Source organism: Bacillus rossius, chromosome 10 (assembly GCF_032445375.1).
Source record: "Bacillus rossius redtenbacheri isolate Brsri chromosome 10, Brsri_v3, whole genome shotgun sequence".
Classification (NCBI taxonomy): domain Eukaryota; kingdom Metazoa; phylum Arthropoda; class Insecta; order Phasmatodea; family Bacillidae; genus Bacillus; species Bacillus rossius.
This window is the reverse complement of record NC_086337.1, coordinates 32679270-32702537: the sequence shown is the minus strand read 5'-3', so window position 1 is coordinate 32702537 and position 23268 is coordinate 32679270. Positions and strand designations below refer to the sequence as shown.

The 23268-nt window shown below is 40.6% G+C and overlaps 1 protein-coding gene across 3 annotated transcripts in view; it reads left to right on the top strand.

Moving 5' to 3' along the window:
- LOC134535928 (retinol dehydrogenase 11-like) overlaps window positions 1–22827 on the top strand; it is a 49991-nt gene extending 27164 nt beyond the window's left edge. For all 3 annotated transcript variants that reach the window (XM_063375318.1, XM_063375317.1, XM_063375319.1), the window contains 6 exons: window positions 1507–1623; window positions 3325–3528; window positions 12591–12749; window positions 14434–14553; window positions 16251–16452; window positions 20931–22827. In XM_063375318.1, the coding sequence (XP_063231388.1) occupies window positions 1507–1623; window positions 3325–3528; window positions 12591–12749; window positions 14434–14553; window positions 16251–16452; window positions 20931–21129 (1001 nt within the window). In that variant the 3' untranslated portion in view covers window positions 21130–22827. The remainder of the gene's footprint in view (window positions 1–1506; window positions 1624–3324; window positions 3529–12590; window positions 12750–14433; window positions 14554–16250; window positions 16453–20930) is intronic.
- The last annotated feature ends 441 nt before the right edge of the window (window positions 22828–23268 follow it).

Below are 23268 nucleotides of genomic sequence, written 5' to 3'. Positions count from 1 at the left end.
TAGGTCAAGCGTCTCCGAACCATGAGGCATTCCTCCTCGATTCTTGGTTTGCCTTTCATCCACGTATTGTACAATGCCAGACATATAAGCTAATCGTATCCGAACCACAAAGCCTTCTTTTTCGAGACTTGCTATACCTTTCAAAAAGTAATTTCGAGCAGACAAGACAAGAGTCTCCGAACTGCAAGACCTACAGTATGTATATTACCTGTTAAAACCAAATAGACTAATTAACTATCCATGTTTTACACATAATATAGGACCAAAAATCCCGGAAAATGTTTTTACGCGTAATAAAAGACCAATATGTTCTGATAAGTACGTTAAATCTTTAGTCTTGATTACAGACTTGACTATGCACGTTCATCTAGGACACATATTTGGACGCACATTACGTCATCAAATATTGGCGACATCCAGCCGATGAAAATCATATGGCGGACATTATGTTACCCAAGATGTCTAAAACAATATGTCGATTTCCAGCAGAAGGTAACATGATGTCAAAGTCCAAGATGGCGGAAAGTTTTAGGAAACAAAATGGCGGCTGTAACATTATAATTATTCAGAGTGGCTGAAGATTTTAGAAAATAAGATGATGGATTTCAATATGGTAGCCGTGACGTAACAAACCTAAGATGGCAGTTGGCATCACCATCCCTCACCGGAACTAGTAGCAGGTCCGGCTATAACCTATACACGTACTACTCATGGGATTTATTAAAATAGAAGAAATGATACTTTCTGTCAGATTTCGTAGTACTTATAATTGCCACTATGTCTTCGGAAATATTTGAGGTATCACAATGAAATAAAGATAGTGTTTTACTGGAGTTACTGTCAGTAGTTATGACAGTTTTTTTTAATTATATAATGTCGTATGGACAAGATTTTTTTTTTAATGTTTCATTTGAATTAGATTTTAATTTTATAACGGGGAAATATATTTATTTAATAGTAATTCGTATATCCTGAACGGACGTTTCGATTTTTGGTTTAGTTTTATGTCGATGTGTAGATTATTCGCCTGTAGAGTGTTCTAAAGCGCAGCGTGGACATGAAGAGGAGGAGGTTACTGTCAGGGCTAGCGCGTCCATATAGGCGAACCAGGCAACCGCCCAGGGCGCCAAGTAGCTGGGGGCGGCGCAGCACGACACATAACAGCTCATATACATAATATGTTTAACGATTATTGAAACCAGATGAAAATGGATTTTTTGTAACAGTTCGGAATGTTTATATTGATATAAGTAATTATTTTAAGTCCACGGTGACCCGTTTATGATTTGTAATAAGTAAAAAAAAAAGGTAAAAAAAAACACAAGCCTGCTTACATTTGATTGTTGACAAAATCTTAGGCTTACGTGATGTATTTTGAGACAAGGAAAAATTTTTTTTTTGTGGTGTCCGAAGGGAGGGGGGTGGGGGTGGAGGCATTAAGGTTTTTTCTCCTAGGGTGGCAATTGACCTTGCACCGGCCCTGGTTACTGTTCTTCCTCCTCGCAGGCATGTTGTTCGCGAGGATGTGCCAGAGCGAGGCGCGGCTGGACGGCAAGACAGTCGTCGTCACCGGAGCCAACACCGGCATAGGCAAGGAGACGGCGCTGGAGTTGGTCAGGAGAGGTGGGTCCGTCTTCGAAACCTCTTTTTCAGTTTTCTCTGCGATCTAACTTACACTCGTATATAGTGACCTGCAAAATTCGCGGATTCATTTCGTTATATGCTACAATTCAAATAATTATACCTCAGCGCTGAATTCTGCAATTGGTCCACTGTTAATCTGGAGTAATGAGGGCCAATTAGAGACCCTCGCTCAAAGAAGTGTCGAATCACAGGCCACCCAGTTGAGACGACTCACAAGTCAGCGGCCAATGAACAGGTGGGCATTTGCCCGAGTGTGTAGAGTGTAGTAGAGTCTATCCTGGAGGTCACTGAATCCGCGAATTTTGCAGGTCTCTACTCATATAGCATTTACCTTAAAAAAATATTTATTAACTTTGTAATTCAATTTTGGTGGTCGTGAGTTTGAGTCATAAACTATTGTAAACGGCTCATTTAAAAAGACTTGAAATAATACCAAACCCCGGTTTTGAACCTGTATATTTTTCGACAAGGAATTTTATTAAAAGCCTGCCCATCTTGTTGGAATTCACAATACAGTTAATACTGTAAAGTTTCTGCACATGTTTATGACTGTAAATTATAACAAAGTAGGTATTATCAAATGGACTAAGCCATGTATTTAATAACATAATAGCAATAAGATAAACAAATGAAATGTATTCATATATGATTGCTTAAGTTCAAATTGTATAATCCAGTGAGCTGTTATTAAAAAAATAATAATAGTATTCCAGAGACTATGTCTGAACTACGTAAGCTTAACCGCGCGTTCTACCTTTGCGCTATAGATATTTTATCAACAGTGCAAAGCAAATTTTATTACTTAAAAAAAGACTCGTGATTACTTTTTTACTATGACTATTTTAGATTATCAAATAAATATTTTCATTTGGCACAGCAGTACGTGTGGCATGTCCCCTGATGTTAACGAAAGTCACATCTGTGATAAAAGGTTAGTAACCAGGAACGATACTCATTGGAGCATGTAAAATCATTTTATAAATATCCACCAAAGAAGTCGCTGATTGTCTACCGTAACGGCGCCTCTCCAAAATAGAAGGCAAAATTTCCGAAAATGGATTTTATTCCGGTTCTTCATTTCCAATTATTATAATGCCCGAGGAGCTATTAGATGTATTCAATAACTTTCAAATGTTAAGGAAAGTTGGAAAGTGACTATACACGGCCGCGGTGGCGTAGCCAGGATTCGTGCATGGGTAGGGGGGGGGGGGTTTAAAAGAAGCATGCCCCCCCCCCATCCGTATTAAAGTGGGGTGGGGTCCGGGGTATTCCTCCCCCGGGAAACATTTGGATTTTAAGGTGTAAAATATTGCTATTTTAGCAGTATTCGGTTATTAAATTTAAATATTTTAATGGTAATTTTTTTTTTATTAATTTTGATATGAAGGTTAGTTTAGTTATAGCGGTGTATTATTACAATGGCAACGTTGTTAAAAAAAAATCCTGAAATAACGAGTTAATATTGCTTGATGTTTGTGTTCTTACGTGTATAATTTAAAGTGTAATTTAACATCACCTTCTAGTAGTACATAAACATGTACGTTTGTATATTTTAATCTCGGCATTTTTGGTTTGAGTGATGAATAAGAAATTAAGAAGGGGAAGGGGGGGGGGGTTGTTTGAACCCCTGAAACTCCCTCCTCCTGGCTACGCCCCTGTACACGCACGTGTGTCGCGCAGGCGCCAGGGTGGTGCTGGCGTGCCGCGACCCGGAGCGCGGCCGGCGCGCGGCGGCAGACATATCGGCGCGGCTGGCCGACTGCCCCCGGGCGGGAGAGCTAGTCGTGCTGGCGCTGGACCTGGCGTCCTTGAACTCTGTGCGCCGCGGCGCCGGCCTGCTGCTGGCCCGCGAGCCGGCGCTCCACGTGCTCGTCAACAACGCCGGTGAGCCGCCGAGACTGGCACCTGGTAGTTGCGGGCCCGTCCGCTAGGTTGGTGGTCCTCATGATATCCTCGCCTGGGAATTGGAGTGTTCTATGTCCGTTGAGGTCGGAACTGAGATTATAAGCATTTGAAAATTCAATCAACCATGAATATCATGAAATAGAACCAAATAATATTGGTCTTAAATTAAGAACAAACGTTTTTTATGTGCGTAGATGTGCGTGGATATATAGTACAAATGAATGCTAATATTGTTTTCGTGTCCATAGCATAAAAAAAACCTAAAAAGTGGACATAGAACATTCCAATACTCAGGCGGCGATATATCGCTGATAACTACATTAATTTATCAGGAGAAGTGATGCATAAGAAATTATCAGGCAAATAAAACCAGTGAAAATTCACTCTTTTTAAAGTAGCCATTAATTTTGTGGTGTGTAAATGCAATGAGTTTTTCCACCTCCTACTCCTTTTTTTTTTTTATTACATGACGGTTTATTACAAAACAGCATCAAGTATTTTCGCGTCGATTAATTTGCTGGTAGTTATGGGCCCGCCCAACAGATAGCGACACATGTCGCGTGAAACAGGGTTTCCTTTCCGTTTCCACTGTAAAGAGTCGCCACTTCTTTATTTCCCTCCTTGTTCTGTGACGCGACCCAACCTCGCTGAACACTGAGTGTCCGGGTTAGGGACGGAGACTTAAGGGCTCGGTTCACTCCCATGCTAGCCGAATGGCGGGATAGGGATTTACAGGTTAAACTTAAATGCACGCGATTCCGTCAGTTATTGTAATAGAAAACTAAAACAAACACCAAATTGTAGATATTATAAGCATACATGTTTCTACGAAAACAATTTTAATTTAATTTAAATTTTTAAGTTTGATATTGTAAAATTAAGTTTTAATTTTGTCACAATTATCAGACAGTATGTTCTACCCCCTTAATCATCTCGTAACAACGTTGGTCATATCTAAATCTCACGAAAAGTCCTTGGCTATGACAATGTATCTGGTTAAATATACAAGCAACACCAAATTTTTTAAATGTATTTTGTGGCAGTGCCTGATGTATAGGCTGCAATGCACGCTGGTAATATGACATGGTCCGCCGGCGGCGGACAAGAGATAAGGGCCGCGTGGAAGAGAGAAGGAACGGCCTAGTTGCCACTTCGCCTATTTCCCCCCTCATCCACCCCTTATCTTCAGCTGTCACGCGACAGGCTATGAAACAGTGAACCCGCACTTCAAGTGATTTTGTTCCTCGGTTCAATTCTCCAGTTGCTACACTACAGCCATGGGAACAAATTGGCGTAAGTGTTCCAAGATCTCGCCACCTTTATCTCACCGTAGAAAGTCCATGAAAAATCGAATAAAGCTTCTGCTAGCATCTAAACGTAAAAGTAAATGGTATGTATTTATATGATGCAACAATTATTTTAAGAAAATTTAATTGTAACCTTTTTACAGCTGGTAAAGTAAGATGAGGCGATGTTGTAATCAGCATAACAAAAGCGTAATGCCTACAGGGTAACTATCAACATCAGTGTCGTACTCGAAGGAGGATAGGGGAACGGGGCTCAGGAGTGAGGTGCTCAATGAAATTTTTGCATTATAGCACACTCGCTTAATTGAATACTTGCAAATTTGTCTACTTGCTCACTTGCATACTTGCACACATTCCACACATTCGTAGACATTAGTATTCCCCTATCACTTATATATATTGATACATCACTTCTAACGCGCATAGCGGCCACTCGTACTTATGATTTTTATGGGTTTCACGGCTAGAGTATGCTTTTTAAAGCAACACAGTCAGTACAGTATATAATTCTGTAGTGAACAACCGGCTTAGGGCTAAAGATTTCCAGCGGGAAATCAATATATTATTAATTCGTAAAATGTTTTTATTGGCTTTATAGGTTGTGTATGGTACATGCAGCCTTACAAGAAATACAATACACATTTTAAAGTTTTATTATTTTGCCTGCCTATATATTCAGCAAGCCTTTTTAAAAGATTGCAAGCAATACCGTTTAAATGTGCAACATGAAATGACCACTCTATGCAATATTCAACAGTATTATTTCAGGTGACAGTAGCTGAAGTCGCTATGTACCTTTGGAAGGAATTTGGATCAGAATTCCGAGTGTGCCATGAATATTTGTAAAATTGTATAATTTTTTTATATAATTTCTTTGTCCATCCGCCCCGGACTGGCAGACGTAAAGAGCGAGCGTTGAAAAGCAACAATTTCACAAGAAACTATCTAAGTTTAATTATTGCATAAAAATGCGGTGAAACTATTAAAACTATCAAAAAAATATGACAAAAATCAAAATATACAAGGATTTTATAATCAATAATATACAGATAAATTTTACAAATTCCGTGCATAAGATTTTGATTTAGATATCGTAATGCAATGTAACGTAAATATTAACTTGTAAAAGGAATTATTACGTTTGATACAACTATTTTAAAATTACATTTCATTGTCTGGTATTTAAAAAGTGGTTAATATTTTTCCAACGCGATAATGTATCAAACGTTAAAATTTTATAATCTAAAATGAAAAAAGATTTTTTTGGCAAAACTCCACGACCCCAGAGAAACCTACCAGTTTGGCTTCCATATGGGAGCACATAAAGAAACGTACTCCCATATGGAAGCCAATTTAGCAGATTTTTTGTTTCCACCCAAATCGCCTCTTGGGTAAGCCTCACTTGTTACAAGGGATTGTATTCCTATCAGACAAATGCCACCATTCGCCTGAGCAATCCGCCTTGGAGGAGCCGGGGCGCGAACCCGGGTCCTACAAGTTACGTTTATATGGAAGCAATGACGAACATACGTTGTTGTAGGGCATTTGTTTGTCGCAGAAATCCAAGACCTACGTGAATATACATATATGGAATGCAGAAGACAAGCAATCAAAAAAATTGGTTGTCTGTAAAGTTGGTTTACGGATAATAGCTTAACGTGACAACGTTATAACAAAACATTGATGAAATGATTGATCCAGAAGAAAATGAAATATTATATTCGGCCTGAGACTGAGCCGTAATAGGTTTTTGCAACCAAACCATTTAGGCATTAAAAATATTATATTCTTTGAGGAAGAATTTTTTTTAATTTTTCTATATTTTGTATGATAAAATCTACCTCTGCATACTTTTATGAATAAAATTGAATCATTTTTATTGAATTAACACTATATTGTATAGATACAAAGGAGTGAAATTAAATCTACAATTTAATTGATAAATTTACTTTTATTTGCATTCATTAATTCAAATAAATTTATTACTTTTGTAGTGTCGCGCGAGCCGTATTTATTTTGACAAGTACAAAAATGAAGGTATCGCAGTGGCCGGAATTTTGATTCGTCAACCTTTGGATTGGTAGTCATCGATGCTTACCGCACGGCCACGAGGCATTATTAGAAACTATTGTTTCAGATGTTATATATATATATATATATACGTAAAAATTTTGTTTTGTGTTGTGGAAGTTTTAAAAACGTATGTAGTCCGCCATGTTTATTTCTTATAGTGGTAGGTGGGAAATTAATAACCGTACCGATTGTGCTGAAAATCGGTGAACGATCGTTAAATTACATAATATTAATAATTCAAACGATGAAAATATTATTGAAAAGTCAAATCGATAGTTGTTCCAATCGACTAGAAGAGAGATGCCACGCATGCGTACAATGAGCATAACAGGACACATCCGTAGCGGGACATCCGTAGTGTGACAATGTGCGTTACGGGACACTTTTTCGTGCGTGCAGCCGGAGTTCATCGATTTATTAGACGTCACGTCAAAACCTATGGACTTCTAACTATGGATAAGAGATTTTGAAATAAATTTTAGGCATTAGTAATAAAGATTCCGCCGGCTTTATTGGTCATTGTCTTGCATTTATTGGCCAATAAATTTAGGCAGTAGTGTTCCTAAGATTAGGTAGTTGATACGCCAAGCCCTAACAAACCCGCCGGCACACGGGAACCTGTAAAATAAAATAAGGTATCAAAGTTTTTAAAACTAGTCAGTGCTGAAATTAATGGAGTTGAAATATTGGATGTTTTAAAATGAAGATTACTATGTAGGATATTAATACATTGTTATCAGTTAAACAATTTATTACTTACAAGAGAATGTAATACTATCAACATGCCAATGAATACAATTATAATACGCACAATGTTATTATGTTGCTCTTTTTATAACATGGTTGTATTTGATTCGAACAACAGGAAAAAATTATTTTTCTTTAAAAACTATATTCACGAAATTGAGGTAATTCGGCAGACCCTTGAAAATAATTTTGATATTGTAGCCAATGATTAGGCCTACGTTGGACAAAGTTAATTGTAAGTTAATTCAGATGGCTCATGAGGCTGGAATATACATATATATAAAAGTTACATTTAGGTTTATGTAGTGAAGTGGTCACTTAGTAACTGCAATTACGTTTTCTCCCATAATATTCAGTATAATTTGTGCCAAACTTCTTAGCGGGCGAATTTTCGCGATGTTGTGCATTACCATATCAAAGAACTTCTGACTCAATGTACAGTCGTTATCTTGGTAATAGTCTGCTTACAGCCGTAAATAGATAGGTAAACTGAATATTTCCGTCTTTTATTTCAGACTGTTAAATAAAATAATAAATGTTTATTACATCCACAGCGCACGCTGTGTTCACCATGTATTTGAAAAAGATAAACATGAGCGAACTATTTAACTGATCAAATTAGTTTATGAACATTTTATAATGTGCATGAGCATTTAAAATCTAAATGTATTCTAAATTTTATTATTCAGGTCAGATCAGTGAAAATAACGATTTCCCCCAAAAAATAGCACACATTCAAGCCGGCGCATACAAAACACAACTGCAATACTTATTAGAGCTGAAAGAGTTGAAGCAATTAGCTAAAAAGCTAAAATATAAATAAATAGAGCTGGAAAAAGGTGTGAATTAAGAATTCGTGTGAAGCTATTTCCTTTTTATCTGGGAACCACAACTTCTTAATTATTTTTTTCTACACAGGAAAAAAAAACACTACAAAAAAGCTACTTTTATTTTTACGAAGCAGAGAAATGTTCGTTATAGCTGTATATTTTCACACTAGCTGTATGTTTTCACTTGTGTGTTTCAACATAGTAGTGGGAAAACTACGACAGAAAAGTAATAATATAAAAATATTATAAACGTAAAAATTTGCTTATGTTTTATACATTTCAAACCTAATAAACATTTTTACAACAAAAAAAAAATATATGGCTGAATAATAAGTTGCAGTACCTAGAGTCGGGATCAACAAAAATTATTATGACACAAATTGTCGTTTATGTTTCCGATAGAATAGTTATTATTTTGTGAAATGTCGGATAATACGAAATGTTGGATAAGAAAAGGTCGGATGAACGTGACACTACGGTATTTGAATATTTGTGAATAATTCAGTCATTCATTTAGTAAGAAAATGAAAGTAGGTAATGAAAATAAATCATTACATTGTGTGGTTAAGTTTATATCAATCATTTATTGGAATTAAATAAAACCTGCATGTGTAGTTCCGATTCGAGTGGTAAAGTCTCTGTTTTCAATGAGTAGAATTCGTGATTTTCCCGAGGTTCAAAGTAAAGGAGGTGCTTTTGGGCGTTATTCATTTAATACCTAAATATTTCGATAAATACTAAATTCTTTACATGGAATTATGTTAATATAAAGCAGTGTTTACGTTTATAGTAGTCGAATGCCAAGTTTCCTTTCGAATGACTGTGAAAAACGGGGAGGTTCATCGGAGCAATGAAGGAAATATTTTTGTGCCTAATATAAGTTATAAGCCGAGGCTCTAGATTGTAAGGATATCAAGGCAATCGCGGACTAGATATATCTTGGGTGAAAAATATTGGGTCAAGTAAGGTATTGCATTAAATGTTCTGGACATTTATAACCCGGAACCACGAGATGAAAATAAACTGTAGAAAAAATGCTAAAATGTCGTTTATTTATTATTAATTCTGCTTGCGTTTTGTAACATATTGTCCCAGCCTAATCAAAACGCGAGTCAATAGGCCTCAAAGATATAAAATTTTTATTGGTAACAAAGTATTAGCCTGGATTAGTATAGATTGCACTGAAGAATTTATATTTGTCACACAATATATTCTTTTCAATCCAGTGTTAGTCTAATAACGTACAATTTCAAATTTATATAAATATAGTAACATTTGAATCAAACAAACGGTACGTATTTTGCTGAATGTATCAAATATTTATTGTAAAACCGATTGGAAGATGATATCAGGGAACTAAAAAAAAGTTACGTTATTAACTTATCAAAATATTGTTTGCCAAAATCGAAACCATTGAAATAAATATTTATGTCCTTTATGGAAATAACTTTAAACTGAGCATACACAAAAAAATAATTCTGTTTTAATTATTAGGATTTTGCCTTTAGTTCTGTGGTTTTTTTTATTTGAATATAATTTTGTAGGTAATATTCTATTTAACTTTTCCTTAATCGTACCAGACTGCCTTTCCTACCAGCCGGCCAAATGGTCCACGGACTGCTATTCAATATATCCATGGTTAAATCAGCAAGCAAATAGCACAAGCCGCCAATTTGGGCCCATTCGGAAGCAGAAGGCACTGCCTAGCTGCCCTCGGATATCTAGCAGAGCGACCGCGGAACCGCCTGTCTTCGGTAGCCCATAGCCCTTGGTGCGAGCGTCACGTGTCAGATAACGCTTGGCAACACCGCGTTGTAATTATCGTGTCCCCCCGCTCCTACCCGGATGACAGCGGCGCCCGGGAAGAATATATGTCTGTGATAACGAGTGTTCAACTGATCGCGACTACTAGCGCTCTCCAGCGGGACAGAATCACAACCGTGACCTTGAACCGAGCCCTTAAGTGCGCCTCAGGCCATGCAAGGGAGGTAGCATGCATCATGTGCTACGAGGGGATTGGCCAGCCATGACTTAACTCCCCTCACTTCTTAAATCTAGACTATAAACTAGATAAGTTGGGCCCAGGTGAAACCTGCATAGACACAGGGGAAAACCCTGGGCACTGATCAAATAAATCGCATCATTATATGAGACAATATAATATTAGATATATTTTTTAAAATCTAAATCATTACAACTCAATTGGAATCGACATGGTACCGACCAACATTTTATTTTACGTGCTAATACTATAGTGATGGCTCTGATCCCGATTTTCTCGAATCTGAATCCCAGAGAGTATACCCCTCGAATCCGAATCGGGGTGTTAAAGAGTCATAAGAAATGATAATATAAAATAAATGAAAAATATAAGATACGGTGCTGAAATATTATACCTTTTTAAATTGTTGTTTCACAAATTGGGCTTACATAATCGATACGTATTGTAATTTTATTTATATAATAATATAAAAAAGGGGGGGAATTGGACAAATAAACGTCAGAGGTTATCAGAATTGATTTTTTTTTTTTTAAATTTACTTTAATATTTTTCTTAATTTTTTTTTCCTTACAATATAGGATCCTTAAAATACTAAGGATTTTGATGGTATTTGAGGAGTGGAGGATTGGATTGGCCCCTTCGCTAGCTAATACAAAATTCAAGTCTTCCTTTCCCCAGTTAGTGTCCAATTTGGGTAGAGGAATACCAGACAACGCAGTGACGTAGCTAAGGTGACTGGCGCCCCTGGCCAGAATTGAAAATGGCGCCCCCTCTTGGATTAAAAGAAAAGGGAGGGGGGGGGGGAAAGGGGTTCAGTAAAGGTGGGTTTACGATTGAAAATTAAGAATTACCTAAGACTTAGTCGTGTACTTACCAGATGACTCTATGTAAACTAGTGGAATGGTTTATGACTGTCGTGTGTGAATTTTGACGGGTCGTGTGCGAACCATATGATGACTTAAGACTTAACAGAAATGGTTATATTTTATATTTTTCGTTAAGATTTAAGGGAAGCGACCAATCACAACAAACCGGAACCTTTCCGCCGGAAGTTTATGTCTTGGTATTGGACCGAGCGAGGCAGTATTTTTGGTTAGAATTCGTATATTTGTAATCACGAATTAATTTAGACACGAGTGAACATTCTTATGCAACAGAATTTGACATTTCAGTAGAAGATGACGTAATGATAGAAGAAAAATAGATATCCCATTTGTCAGTAACCTGTTTCAAACCTGCTTCTCCGTTGCGAACAATGGCCGACCATGGGTTTTGTGCTGTGATTGGTTGGAATTAACGACTTCTACGTCAATCATAAACTGGGAAATGTAGTTTTGACTTGATCGTGAAGCTCGATGTTAAGTTTTCAATTCTTAAGGAAATCAATCGTGAACCCAGCTTAACGCCCAACCGTCGCGGCGGCGCCCCCTCCGCCAACCCTGCCACCCGCCCTGCTACGCCGCCGCAGATAAGGGATCGTCCATTAATCACGTGAGGCTCGAAAGGGGGGGGGGGAGGGGGTCGGGAAAAATCACGAAATATCACAAGGGGGGAGGGGGGTGTAGAGAGATATCACGTGTATTTATTTTTTCGCCCGATTTCTACTAAACCGAAAAGCGACGCATGACTTTGACTCGCCGTAGCCAGGCAACAATATCCCCGCCCGCCGCAACATGAACCACCCGGCTCGGCTTGCCAGTCGCCAGTAAGACTGTGATTTTGGCGCCGAATACATGCGTAAATCACAAATAAGCCTTTCCTTAATTATTTTTATGCCAGTGAGAATAAACCTGCAACCTTAATGTGTGTCTGGACATTTTTATCAATGTGCTTAATATTCCAGAATTAAATTAGACTATACCTATATTTAAAGATAATATTCTGAAATTTTTAAAAATATTTTGTACCAAAAAAATACACGTGATTTATTGGGGGGGGGGGGGGGAAGTAAGTCTAAAACCTCACCACAAATCACTAAGGGGGAGGGGGGGGGGGTTAAAAATTTGCTAAAAAAACATCACGTGATTAATGGACGACCCCTAAGCAGCGCGGTGAACGCCGGATTCCCCCCTCCCCCTGCAGGAGTGTTCTCCAGCCCGAGGAGCCTCACGGAGGACGGCATCGAGACGCAGCTCGGCGTGAACCACGTGGGGCACTTCCTGCTCACGCTGCTCCTCCTGCCGCGGATGCTGCGGTCCAGCCCGGCCAGGATCATCAACGTCACCTCCATGTCCCACATCTGTGAGTCGCGGCTCCAGACAACTCGACAACCCAACAACTCGCGCCGGTGGTGCATTTCGAAAGGGAAAAAAAAAAAAAATAACAGGCGGTCTTTAGCGGTCATGCAAAAAAAAAAAATTGGTTGTCTGTAAAGTCGGTTTACGGACGATAGTTTAACGTGACAACGTCATAGCAAAACATTGATGAAATCATTGCATACTTTTATGAATAAAATTGAATCATTTTTTATTTTAATAATAAAAGAATAAATACTTGAAATTATACTAGTGATCAGATTTTTAAAATGCAAGAATAATTAACCTTTATTGACGAAATTGTTGTTGTAATAAGCAATGAAAACCACATTTACTTTTCACTTCACTTTATAAACAGTCGACGGAACAGTTCACGTGTAGATGACTTGTAATTAATTTTAAAAACTGGCGTTTAGCTATAAAGTTTAAATATAATTATTAACAAGTCTTCATATAAATAAACTGTAATCAAATATCTATCATCAATTATATTTATGAATCACCATAATATTTTAGTCAATTGGAACATAACCTATTATGACTGCACTCGCCGACAGATGCTACTTTTTTAAATAATAAAAGAATAAATACTTAAAATTATACTAGTAATCAGATTTATTTTCTTACGTACATTTGACGTAGAAATTATTTCATATTACACATTTATAAACAAAGTTTTAAGTTTTCAATTCTGTCGGTGCGGTGCAAGCGTACAATGAACGTAACGGGACTCCGCGTAACGGAACAATGAGTGTAACGGGACACAGCGTAACGGAACACTTTTTCGTGCGTGCAGCCGGCGTTCATCGATTTATTAGACGTTGTCACGTCAAAAAATTATGGAATCTCAAAATAATTTACAAATATTTCCACAAAATTATACTCTAAAGCTAAATTCCTTAAAGTTTACAATTCAAGTCCCGTGAATTTAATTCACGATGTGTACTAAAAATTTTAGGAAAACGACCACAAAATGTATTACTTGCAGGTGCGTGAGAAAAAATATATAGCCCATTAGAATCATGGCGCGCAGATAAATTGCCAAGTTTGCCAAGTAAGTCAGTATAAATAATTATTACTAAGTGTCAGCTTCGTGTATGCACTATGCAAAATAATTGTTAACTATGTTCTCTTCATGTAATTGCCTGGGGTATAGAAATGTGATTTGAACTTTCGGAATTATAGGGGTCCGCACACCCCAAAACTATAGTCAGCTAAATAGAATTCTGTTTTTTTTTTTTTTTTTAATATCTTAAACACCTGTTTTCTTCCAGCTCCTTGAGCCTGTGTTGTGTTATTAAAAAAAAAATTCAAACAATTTTTTTTCTATTACTCTTAAAAAGGTTTAATAACTTCAAACGGACACAATATATTTTTCCCCCCCTTTTTTCCCTAATTTTTTCCCGTTAACGTAGTCGACTGATAATTTTACTCACTATGTTTTACATATCAGTCCGGAAGTAATTAATGCAAAATTATGGCAGTTATTACGTCTACAAAAAGTTAAGTATATACAATATAGGGCCTATAACTTTTTGTGTATATAATAATATATAAGTTATATACATAATAGTCCTGGCTGTAACCAGTTGAATGAACTGTCGCAAAACGTCCCCGCGCGAAAGAACCGTCTCGCCAACTGCGCTTCTGTGATGGTGTTCATTCTGCAGCCGGCCGGATCGACTTCGACGACCTGAACATGGAGCGGTCGTACAGTCCGTACCAGAGCTACGCGCGCAGCAAGCTGGCCAACATACTGTTCACGAGGGAGCTCGCTGACAGACTGCGAGGTTAGTTCCTTCAGTGGCGCATTCAGGGAGTTTTTTTTTTTTTTTTCGGGGGAAAAAGGGAGGTAAGGGATAAGTGTAAAGTGGATTTGAAAAAAAAAAAAAGAGTCTTTCAGTAGTTTCCAATGATGTGTTTCAGGGTGTCCACAGTTAGTACTTTCGTACTAGATCTAGTACTTTTATTATAAGTTTTTTAGTGGTCTAGTATATTTACGCTCAGATCTAGTAATTTTTTCTTTAATATAATAATGTTACAGTAACTCCAATATGTGTTATTACTAAGCGTAATTATTTTTAAAAACTATGGAATGTATGTGTGTGTGGTGTGTGATATTTGAGTTAGAGCATTGCAATGTCATAATAACTTTCTAAATTGTTAAAACCATAACAAATTATAATTTAGTACTTTTTCTTTCAAATCTAGTACTTTTATCTCGCTTAAATTGGTACGAAATATTTTTTCCTTGTGGACACCTTGGTGTAACATCTAACCTCGGTGACAAGCAAATTCACGCCTTATCATGTCGCAAATAACACTTATAACACGGAACTAGAACACGAAATTCAACTTAGAATTCTTTAAAACAATGCCGAGTGTGATAAATATACGCAAATTGTGTTTTAAACTACGTTTCTTGACGCGAATCACACGTAGTTTCCGCATCCGCCGTTAGAATTCGCTGCCGGAGCAGCTACGTCGACTATACCGAGAGGGTAAAATGTGTGATGAAAGGGTCCCGATGAAAGCGAAAAAGACTTGAAAAAAAATACTAAATCCCGTCTTCGGACCTGATTTTCGACTATGAATTTTATTAAAATACTGCACGTGTTAAAATTCATCATACAGTTAATGCTATAAAGTTTCCTTTTGTCTTTGTGAACTTTGTTGCGCACCATCCACCACAGATAGCAGCACCTTGGTTACATATTTCCGTTCCATGCGACTTCCGTTGCATCCACGAAATTGCCCCTACCATATGTTCTATACCGAGACATAAGATAATACACATAAAAAAATAATTAAAATCTCAATACGTGTTTTTAAAAACACATTAAAATTGACACTAAAACACTGCCATATTGGCCTACAGAAGTACCCGTAGACAACGCGCCTTCTCATACAATTGAAATTGCAGGCGTTAAAACAAATCACCTTCCGTAACCCAAAATAACGTACTGCCCTTTTTTTTTATATTTTGCAATTTTTTTCTCAACTTCGAAGGAGCTGTTATATATCCCCATATCCTCCACTCTTGCATCCGTCCCCGGACTTGTCAAACAAACATGGCATGCGCTGTTGACGTTTTCAGTGGGGAAGCCTAAGATGTACATCAAGTCCTGTCCCTGCCCGAACACGCCCGAATATTCACCTTCGGCCAACCTCGGGTTCATTTATAGATATTTATATTTCTCTGTTTATTTTAATGTAGATATACTAACCTAACTAACCGTCCATAGTGTTTTAACCGACCACTTTTAATATTTGAATTCATTTTTCGTGCGCAAAAATAAAACAAATCCCGAAATTTGGCCGAAGGTGAATATTCGGGCGTGTTCGGGCAGGGACAGAACTTGTACATCTTAGGCTTCTCTTTTCAGTGAGAGTGGCCTCGTACCAACTTCATTTGACACAGCATAAGGTGTTGGAAGCGATAGTTCGACAGTGTGTGTGTTGACGACCTCGTCTCTCCCCCGGCCAGGCACCGGGGTGACGACGTACGCCGTGCACCCGGGCTGTGTGGCGACGGACATCACGCGCCACCTGCCCCAGAGCTACAGCCGCCTCAGCTGCTGGCTGTTCGAATCGCTCGTGCTGCACATGACCCCGCAGCAGGGCGCGCAGACGACCGTGCACTGCGCCGTGGACGAGGCGGCCGGCGGAGAGACCGGCCTCTACTACAGGTACCCCTCCGTCCGCCGTCGACGCCTCGGCCGACACTGGGCGCGCGCATCCTCGATCCGCCGTGGCGTTGACGGACCCTGCTCGAGGTATCCTCTGTCCGCCGTCGACGCCTCGGTCGACACTGGGCGTGTGTATGCTCGATCTGCCGTGGCGTTGTCGGACCCTGCTTGAGGTATCCTCTGTCCGCCGTCGACGCCTCGGTCCACACTGGGCGTGTGTATGCTCGATCTGCCGTGGCGTTGTCGGACCCTGCTTGAGGTACCCTCTGTCCGCCGTCGACGCCTCGGTCCACACTGGGCGTGTGTATGCTCGATCTGCCGTGGCGTTGTCGGACCCTGCTTGAGGTATCCTCTGTCCGCCGTCGACGCCTCGGCCGACACTGGGCGCAGAAACATCTACGGCCTCTGCTGCATGTATGCTCGATCTGCCGTGGCGTTGACGGACCCTGCTCGAGGTATCCTCTGTCCGCCGTCGACGCCACGGTCGACGACTGGGCGCGCGTATGCTCGATCTGCCGTAGCGTTGTCGGACCCTGCTTGAGGTACCCTCTGTCCGCCGTCGACGCCTCGGTCCACACTGGGCGTGTGTATGCTCGATCTGCCGTGGCGTTGTCGGACCCTGCTTGAGGTATCCTCTGTCCGCCGTCGACGCCTCGGCCGACACTGGGCGCAGAAACATCTACGGCCTCTGCTGCATGTATGCTCGATCTGCCGTGGCGTTGACGGACCCTGCTCGAGGTACCCTCTGTCCGCCGTCGACGCCTCGGTCTACACTGGGCGCGTGTATGCTCGATCCGCCGTGGAGTTGACGGACCCTGCTCGAGGTATCCTCTGTCCGCCGTCGACGCCACGGTCGACGACTGGGCGCGCGTATGCTCGATCTGCCGTAGCGTTGTCGGACCCTGCTTGAGGTACCCTCTGTCCGCCGTCGACGCCTCGGTCCACACTGGGCGTGTGTATGCTCGATCTGCCGTGGCGTTGTCGGACCCTGCTTGAGGTATCCTCTGTCCGCCGTCGACGCCTCGGCCGACACTGGGCGCAGAAACATCTACGGCCTCTGCTGCATGTATGCTCGATCTGCCGTGGCGTTGACGGACCCTGCTCGAGGTACCCTCTGTCCGCCGTCGACGCCTCGGTCTACACTGGGCGCGTGTATGCTCGATCTGCCGTGGCGTTGACGGACCCTGCTTGAGGTACCCTCTGTCCGCCGTCGACGCCTCGGCCGACACTGGGCGCAGAAACATCTACGGCCTCTGCTGCATGTATGCTCGATCTGCCGTGGCGTTGACGGACCCTGCTCGAGGTACCCTCTGTCCGCCGTCGACGCCTCGGTCTACACTGGGCGCGTGTATGCTCGATCTGCCGTGGCGTTGACGGACCCTGCTTGAGGTACCCTCTGTCCGCCGTCGACGCCTCGGCCGACACTGGGCGCAGAAACATCTACGGCCTCTGCTGCATGTATGCTCGATCTGCCGTGGCGTTGACGGACCCTGCTCGAGGTACCCTCTGTCCGCCGTCGACGCCTCGGTCGACACTGGGCGCGTGTATGCTCGATCCGCCGTGGAGTTGACGGACCCTGCTCGAGGTACCCTCTGTCCGCCGTCGACGCCTCGGTCCACACTGGGCGCGTGTATGCTCGATCTGCCGTGGCGTTGACGGACCCTGCTCGAGGTACCCTCTGTCCGCCGTCGACGCCTCGGTCGACACTGGGCGCGCGCATGCTCGATCCGCCGTGGAGTTGACGGACCCTGCTTGTATCCTCTGTCCGCCGTCGACGCCTCGGTTGACAATGGTCTCTGCTACAGTTATGCTAAAGTGCCTGCCACATTCGCGCAGTCGCGTATGTCTGATGCACCGGAGCTACTGGTGCAGATGCGGAAATTAAATTTGATTGGTTGACGGGACCTGTGAGTAGTATAGGAATGGGGCTCCTGGCCCGAGCTGGGCAAATGATTGGATTTTTGGTCTGCCTTCTTGGATTGTGACATCACGGTGGCAATCTTGGATGAGTGTGACATCAGATCCAATATGTTGGACGTGACATTAGAATTCGAGATGGCAGCCATTGTGACATCAGAATACAAGATGGCGAACGAGGTAAAGGTCATGCAAGACGGCCGCCGTGAGGTTACAATCCAAGATGGCTTTCCGACAATCCAATCCTCAGCCCAGCTGCAGAGCCAGGAACGCCATTATATACTACTCCTGTGACTTCAAGTGCTAATGGCATATTCGAGTGGAGAGGAGTTGTCTGGCCAGAGCTAACGAACTTGTACTTACAAGGTCAGACAGGTCAGTCAGCACCATCTGTATCTGACATCATGAAAAATAATCGCCAATGAGACGCATAATGGGTAAAATCAAACCGTAACCTTGCACGAAAATAATTATTTTGAAACAAATGTTTTGTATGTAAATTTTTACCATTTCGCTTTTTATACCAAGTTATTGTATTTGTGTTCCTTTAAAATGCTTTGAAACAAAACACGAAGTACCAGAAAACGGAAATAGAAATTAGAACGTGTGTAGGCGTGTAACAAACAGGTTTAACCCAAATATATATATTCAACTAAGTTGAATTTATTAAAAAAGGATTTGACATGCCTTTATTCACATTTGCATTAGTCTGTTTTGTATAAAGTTCTCGAGTAAATCCAGATATATATATTTTTTTTTGTAATCTACCGTGCTGCCCTCTATGCAGTACCTTATAACCATCATATACAAGTGAATGTAGCTGGCTGCTACACGGTCAGACAGACGTGACTGCGCGGATGTGGCAGTCAGTCCGCCGCTAACGCATCAATTGACACTGGATGCAGAGGCGTCCAATTGCCTTTAGTTCAAGTACCGTTGGTCCGCCGTAGTCGAATAGGTGAACTGGCGCCAGGTACACTCAATCCGCTCTCCACTCCCACACAGCGAAACATAATATGTATGGCATAACATGTAGATAATTCTGTAAGCGGAATAAGCCCATGTCAAGAAACAAAACAGACGAGACAGTAATTCAACACAAATTATGAAACGAATGTAGAAACTATAGAAAAAAACGAACGAACGAGGACATTAGGTATAGTTGTCCAGTATAGCTAAGCTATAACACCTCGTTGCTCGTCCATTTGTTTTTTCGGGATAACAATTCTCTGTTGCTTCTCTATGTTTGGTTGTCTGTGCGTTCTTCAGACAAGACTAGCCTTACTGTCTCAACACAAACGAAGTGATTCGTGACGAAGTGTATTAAATTAATGAGCTGATAACTGACGGTACACCTTCGGCACTCATGTGAACTGCGCGCGCTGCGTTGCACACCCGCAGGTGGTTCTGCGGCGACTACCCACCGGTCAAGGCCGCGAGCGCGCGCGCTTCACATTGGTGCGTTTTTCGCGCTTTTCCTTGACTCCGTACACATTGTTGTATTCTCCCTTCTCTCCCCTCTCCCAGGCCCCATATCAATACAACAATTATATACGCCGAATAACATCAGCCATTCAGCTCCTTTGTTGGTTTCGTTTCGTCAAGAATCACCTGGTATATTGTCAATATTGTAAGAATTTCCTGGCCAGAGTCACGGAACACTTCTTGACTGTTTGAGTTGAGACCACGTCCTTGTAACTCGCAATTATCGCCCTTGAAGATGACTTCTAAACATCTAACCTTGACAACGAAAAAATTCACATGTTTTTTATATTATTCATGTTGCAAATAAACTTGTTATACGAAACTCGGACACAAAATTCAACGTAAAATTCTTTAATATAATGCCGAGAGTGATAAATATACTGTTGAATTAAACATTTGCTTTTCAAGTAGGTACATACCTACCAAGATTCCTAGACGCAAATCACAAACTCACTTTCTGTGCCCGCCGCTAGAATTCGCTGCCTGAATCGTAAATGTCGCTTGCCACCATCACCCGCAGATGGCAGTACGAAAAAAAATAATAAACCTCGTATTTGGACCAGATTTTCGACAAGTAATTTTATTAAAATATTGTCCATTTTGTGTAAAATTCATTAAACAGATATATTGTAAGGAGAATATGTAATATAATCAGTAAAATGCCAGATTTATTAAGTATTTTTAAACTACAGATTAAAATTAACATAATTTTAGTTTACCAAATATGTTCCAGGGTAGTTTAACTATTATAAAGTGTCATTTTGCTCACCAATACGTTTGGTATATCCCCTAAAGTTTAAAAAAATGAGGCTGTAAATGGGTTTATGTTGCTACACGTTGGTCCGCCATCTTTTTGTCACATTTCTGTTCATAAACTTTCGTTCCATTTCCATGAAATTTCTCCTATCAAATGTTGCGTAACGAGATCTAAGAATTTTAGACATCAGGAACAGCAGTAAACTAGGTTAATTGTTTTTTTTTTTAAGTACTCAATCGATGAAAACTGAATTAAAGATGTTTTGCTTGGTAATGAAAGTATTCCAGCTGGGCTTGAGCGCGCGCGTCTTCGTGTGCAGTAACTGCAGGAGATCCTCGCCGTTCTGGAACGCCACGGACAAGATGGCGGCCGCCAAGTTGTGGGACGTGAGCCTGAAGCTGACCGGCCTCACGAAATACGACTTCCTCGCGGCAGAAGACCCCGGGCCGACTGAGAACTCCGAGAGAGAAAATCAACAAGAACGTCACTCTCTCGATACTTTTTGTCGTTACAAGTAGAAACTTTTAATTTTTTTAATAATGATTCAAACCGCCTAAGCAAAAGAATAAAAGTTTAGTATTAAAAGTTTTATATAGTATGAAAATCAACTCTTATGTTAAGAGTTGAATATTACTGCATGCAAGTATTTTGAGTTGTAATACATTTATCTGAGGTTTGGCACTTCCATGTGTTTTGGAACAGCTAAACTATTCTGTAATACTTATATTTCATCATTCATATGGACATGTAAGTGAAAAATATTATTTTTATTTTTATTTTCATACGTGTGTTTTTACTGTTTCTGTTTAAAATAACATGGTCATAACCTAGAAGTGGGGTTAAAATATTTAAAAAAAAATCACCCATGCTCATTTGATTGTAAAAGTTATTTTTCGTTGATTCAAACAAATCATAAGATATTGTCACGTTGTAGAATTTTTCTGTGTGGCCGCCTGTAAATGTGTGTCTCCCTTGGCGCAGGCTGGTTGGTTGCCGCCACAGCTGCACGGAGCACTTGGCGGGTGCTGGCGCCGGCACATGCCGATGTGTGGCGTCCGGCGCCGCCGCGTGCTGCCGTGTCTGGGTCGCTCTGTGGCGAAGGGAAGGCGCCAGCAGTGCTGATGAAGTCTTAGGGCTCGGGACACAGCCAACTGTCTGGTCAGCTGAGTGAGGTTACGGGGCTGAGGCGGCGACTATGCTGGGTTGGTGGCCCCCAGCCGCTGGTCATTGCCGAAGCTGTAACACCCGATCAAACATCAGGGAGAGATCCCTAACAGTTATGTTTTAAAAAGCTCTGGAATGTTTGTGAAAAGCGAACTGGAACATTACTCCCACCCTACCCTATTAGGGCGCTTATGTGGGAGGGGAAGGTGAAGAAGCCGGCCGTAAGGTCGGAATAATCTGTGGCGAAGGGCTTTTGACCCTCGGAGCGCGAGCGACGTGGATCCCACTCAGCGAGTCTGTGCCCTGACTGCTGAGATTTTGGGAACGGCGGGTTCGAAACCTCCTGGAAGGGGGGGGGGGGGGAGAGAGAGAGAGAGAGAGAGAGAGCTAGGCATTTAAGTGCGAGTTAGTGGGAGCCTCGGGGTTCAACTCCGGCGGCGGTCGGTGGAAACGAGTTCGTGAGTCCGAGATTTAGGGCCTACTGGACGGGCTGTGGCCCGTGATGAAGAATTCCAAGACTCTGAAGAGAACGGGCATCGTAGATACATGGGACCCCCTTGTCGAAGTAAGTCTCTCTCTCTGGTTAAGACTATTGCAGTAGGTGACGTGTTCGTTTAGGCTAACTTCAATGCTAGTAAAAGTAACAGTGAAAAGAGATTTTACGTCCCCTAATTTCAACTGTTCTTTATGTAAAGACTGACTGGAAACATCTTATAATTTTGGTTTTGTTATATATGTAAATAAATCAATTGTCGTGCGTTAGACCCCCATGTAATGAAATGAAAACTCTAATAATAATAATAATAATAATAATAATAATAATAATAATAATAATAATAATCTGAAGAAACAAAATATATATTTTAAAATGTTTATTTAAGGATATTCCACTTGACCGAATACTAAAATAGTTTGTAAACTTATGTTTGAATATAATCAGATTCACCCAATTCTGATCAATAAAAAATAACAAAATTCGTTTTATTAAAAATTTTAGAATAATAAACGAATATTTAACAATTTGACATTTTTGTTTAATTGTGCTTATTAATGTGCGCTGTTAATGCTGGTAAGATATTCAGGGAACGGTTTACAAATAATTAATTATAGGTAGACTGTGGCAACAAAAAAACATAAAATGCCTGGGAAAGAATCCGAACACTTTATTGTTACAGTTGATTTTCATGTAAATGTACAAATTAACAAATATCTGTAATTTTACATGATTATTTCAGTTTCCTTTACAAAAACAAATTGTGAGCGAGTCTTTTAGTACTTGCCTAGTGATGTGTAACATCTAACCTCTCGGTAAGCGAGAAAAATAGTGCGTTCTAATGTCGCAAATACACTTGTAACGAAATTTAACGAAATATTCTTCAAAATAACGCCGAGCGTGATTAGTAAATGAAAACGTGTTCAACTACATTATTTCTTGACGCGAATCACACATCGTTCCCGCACCCGCCGCTAGAATTCGCTGCCGGAATTCGCTA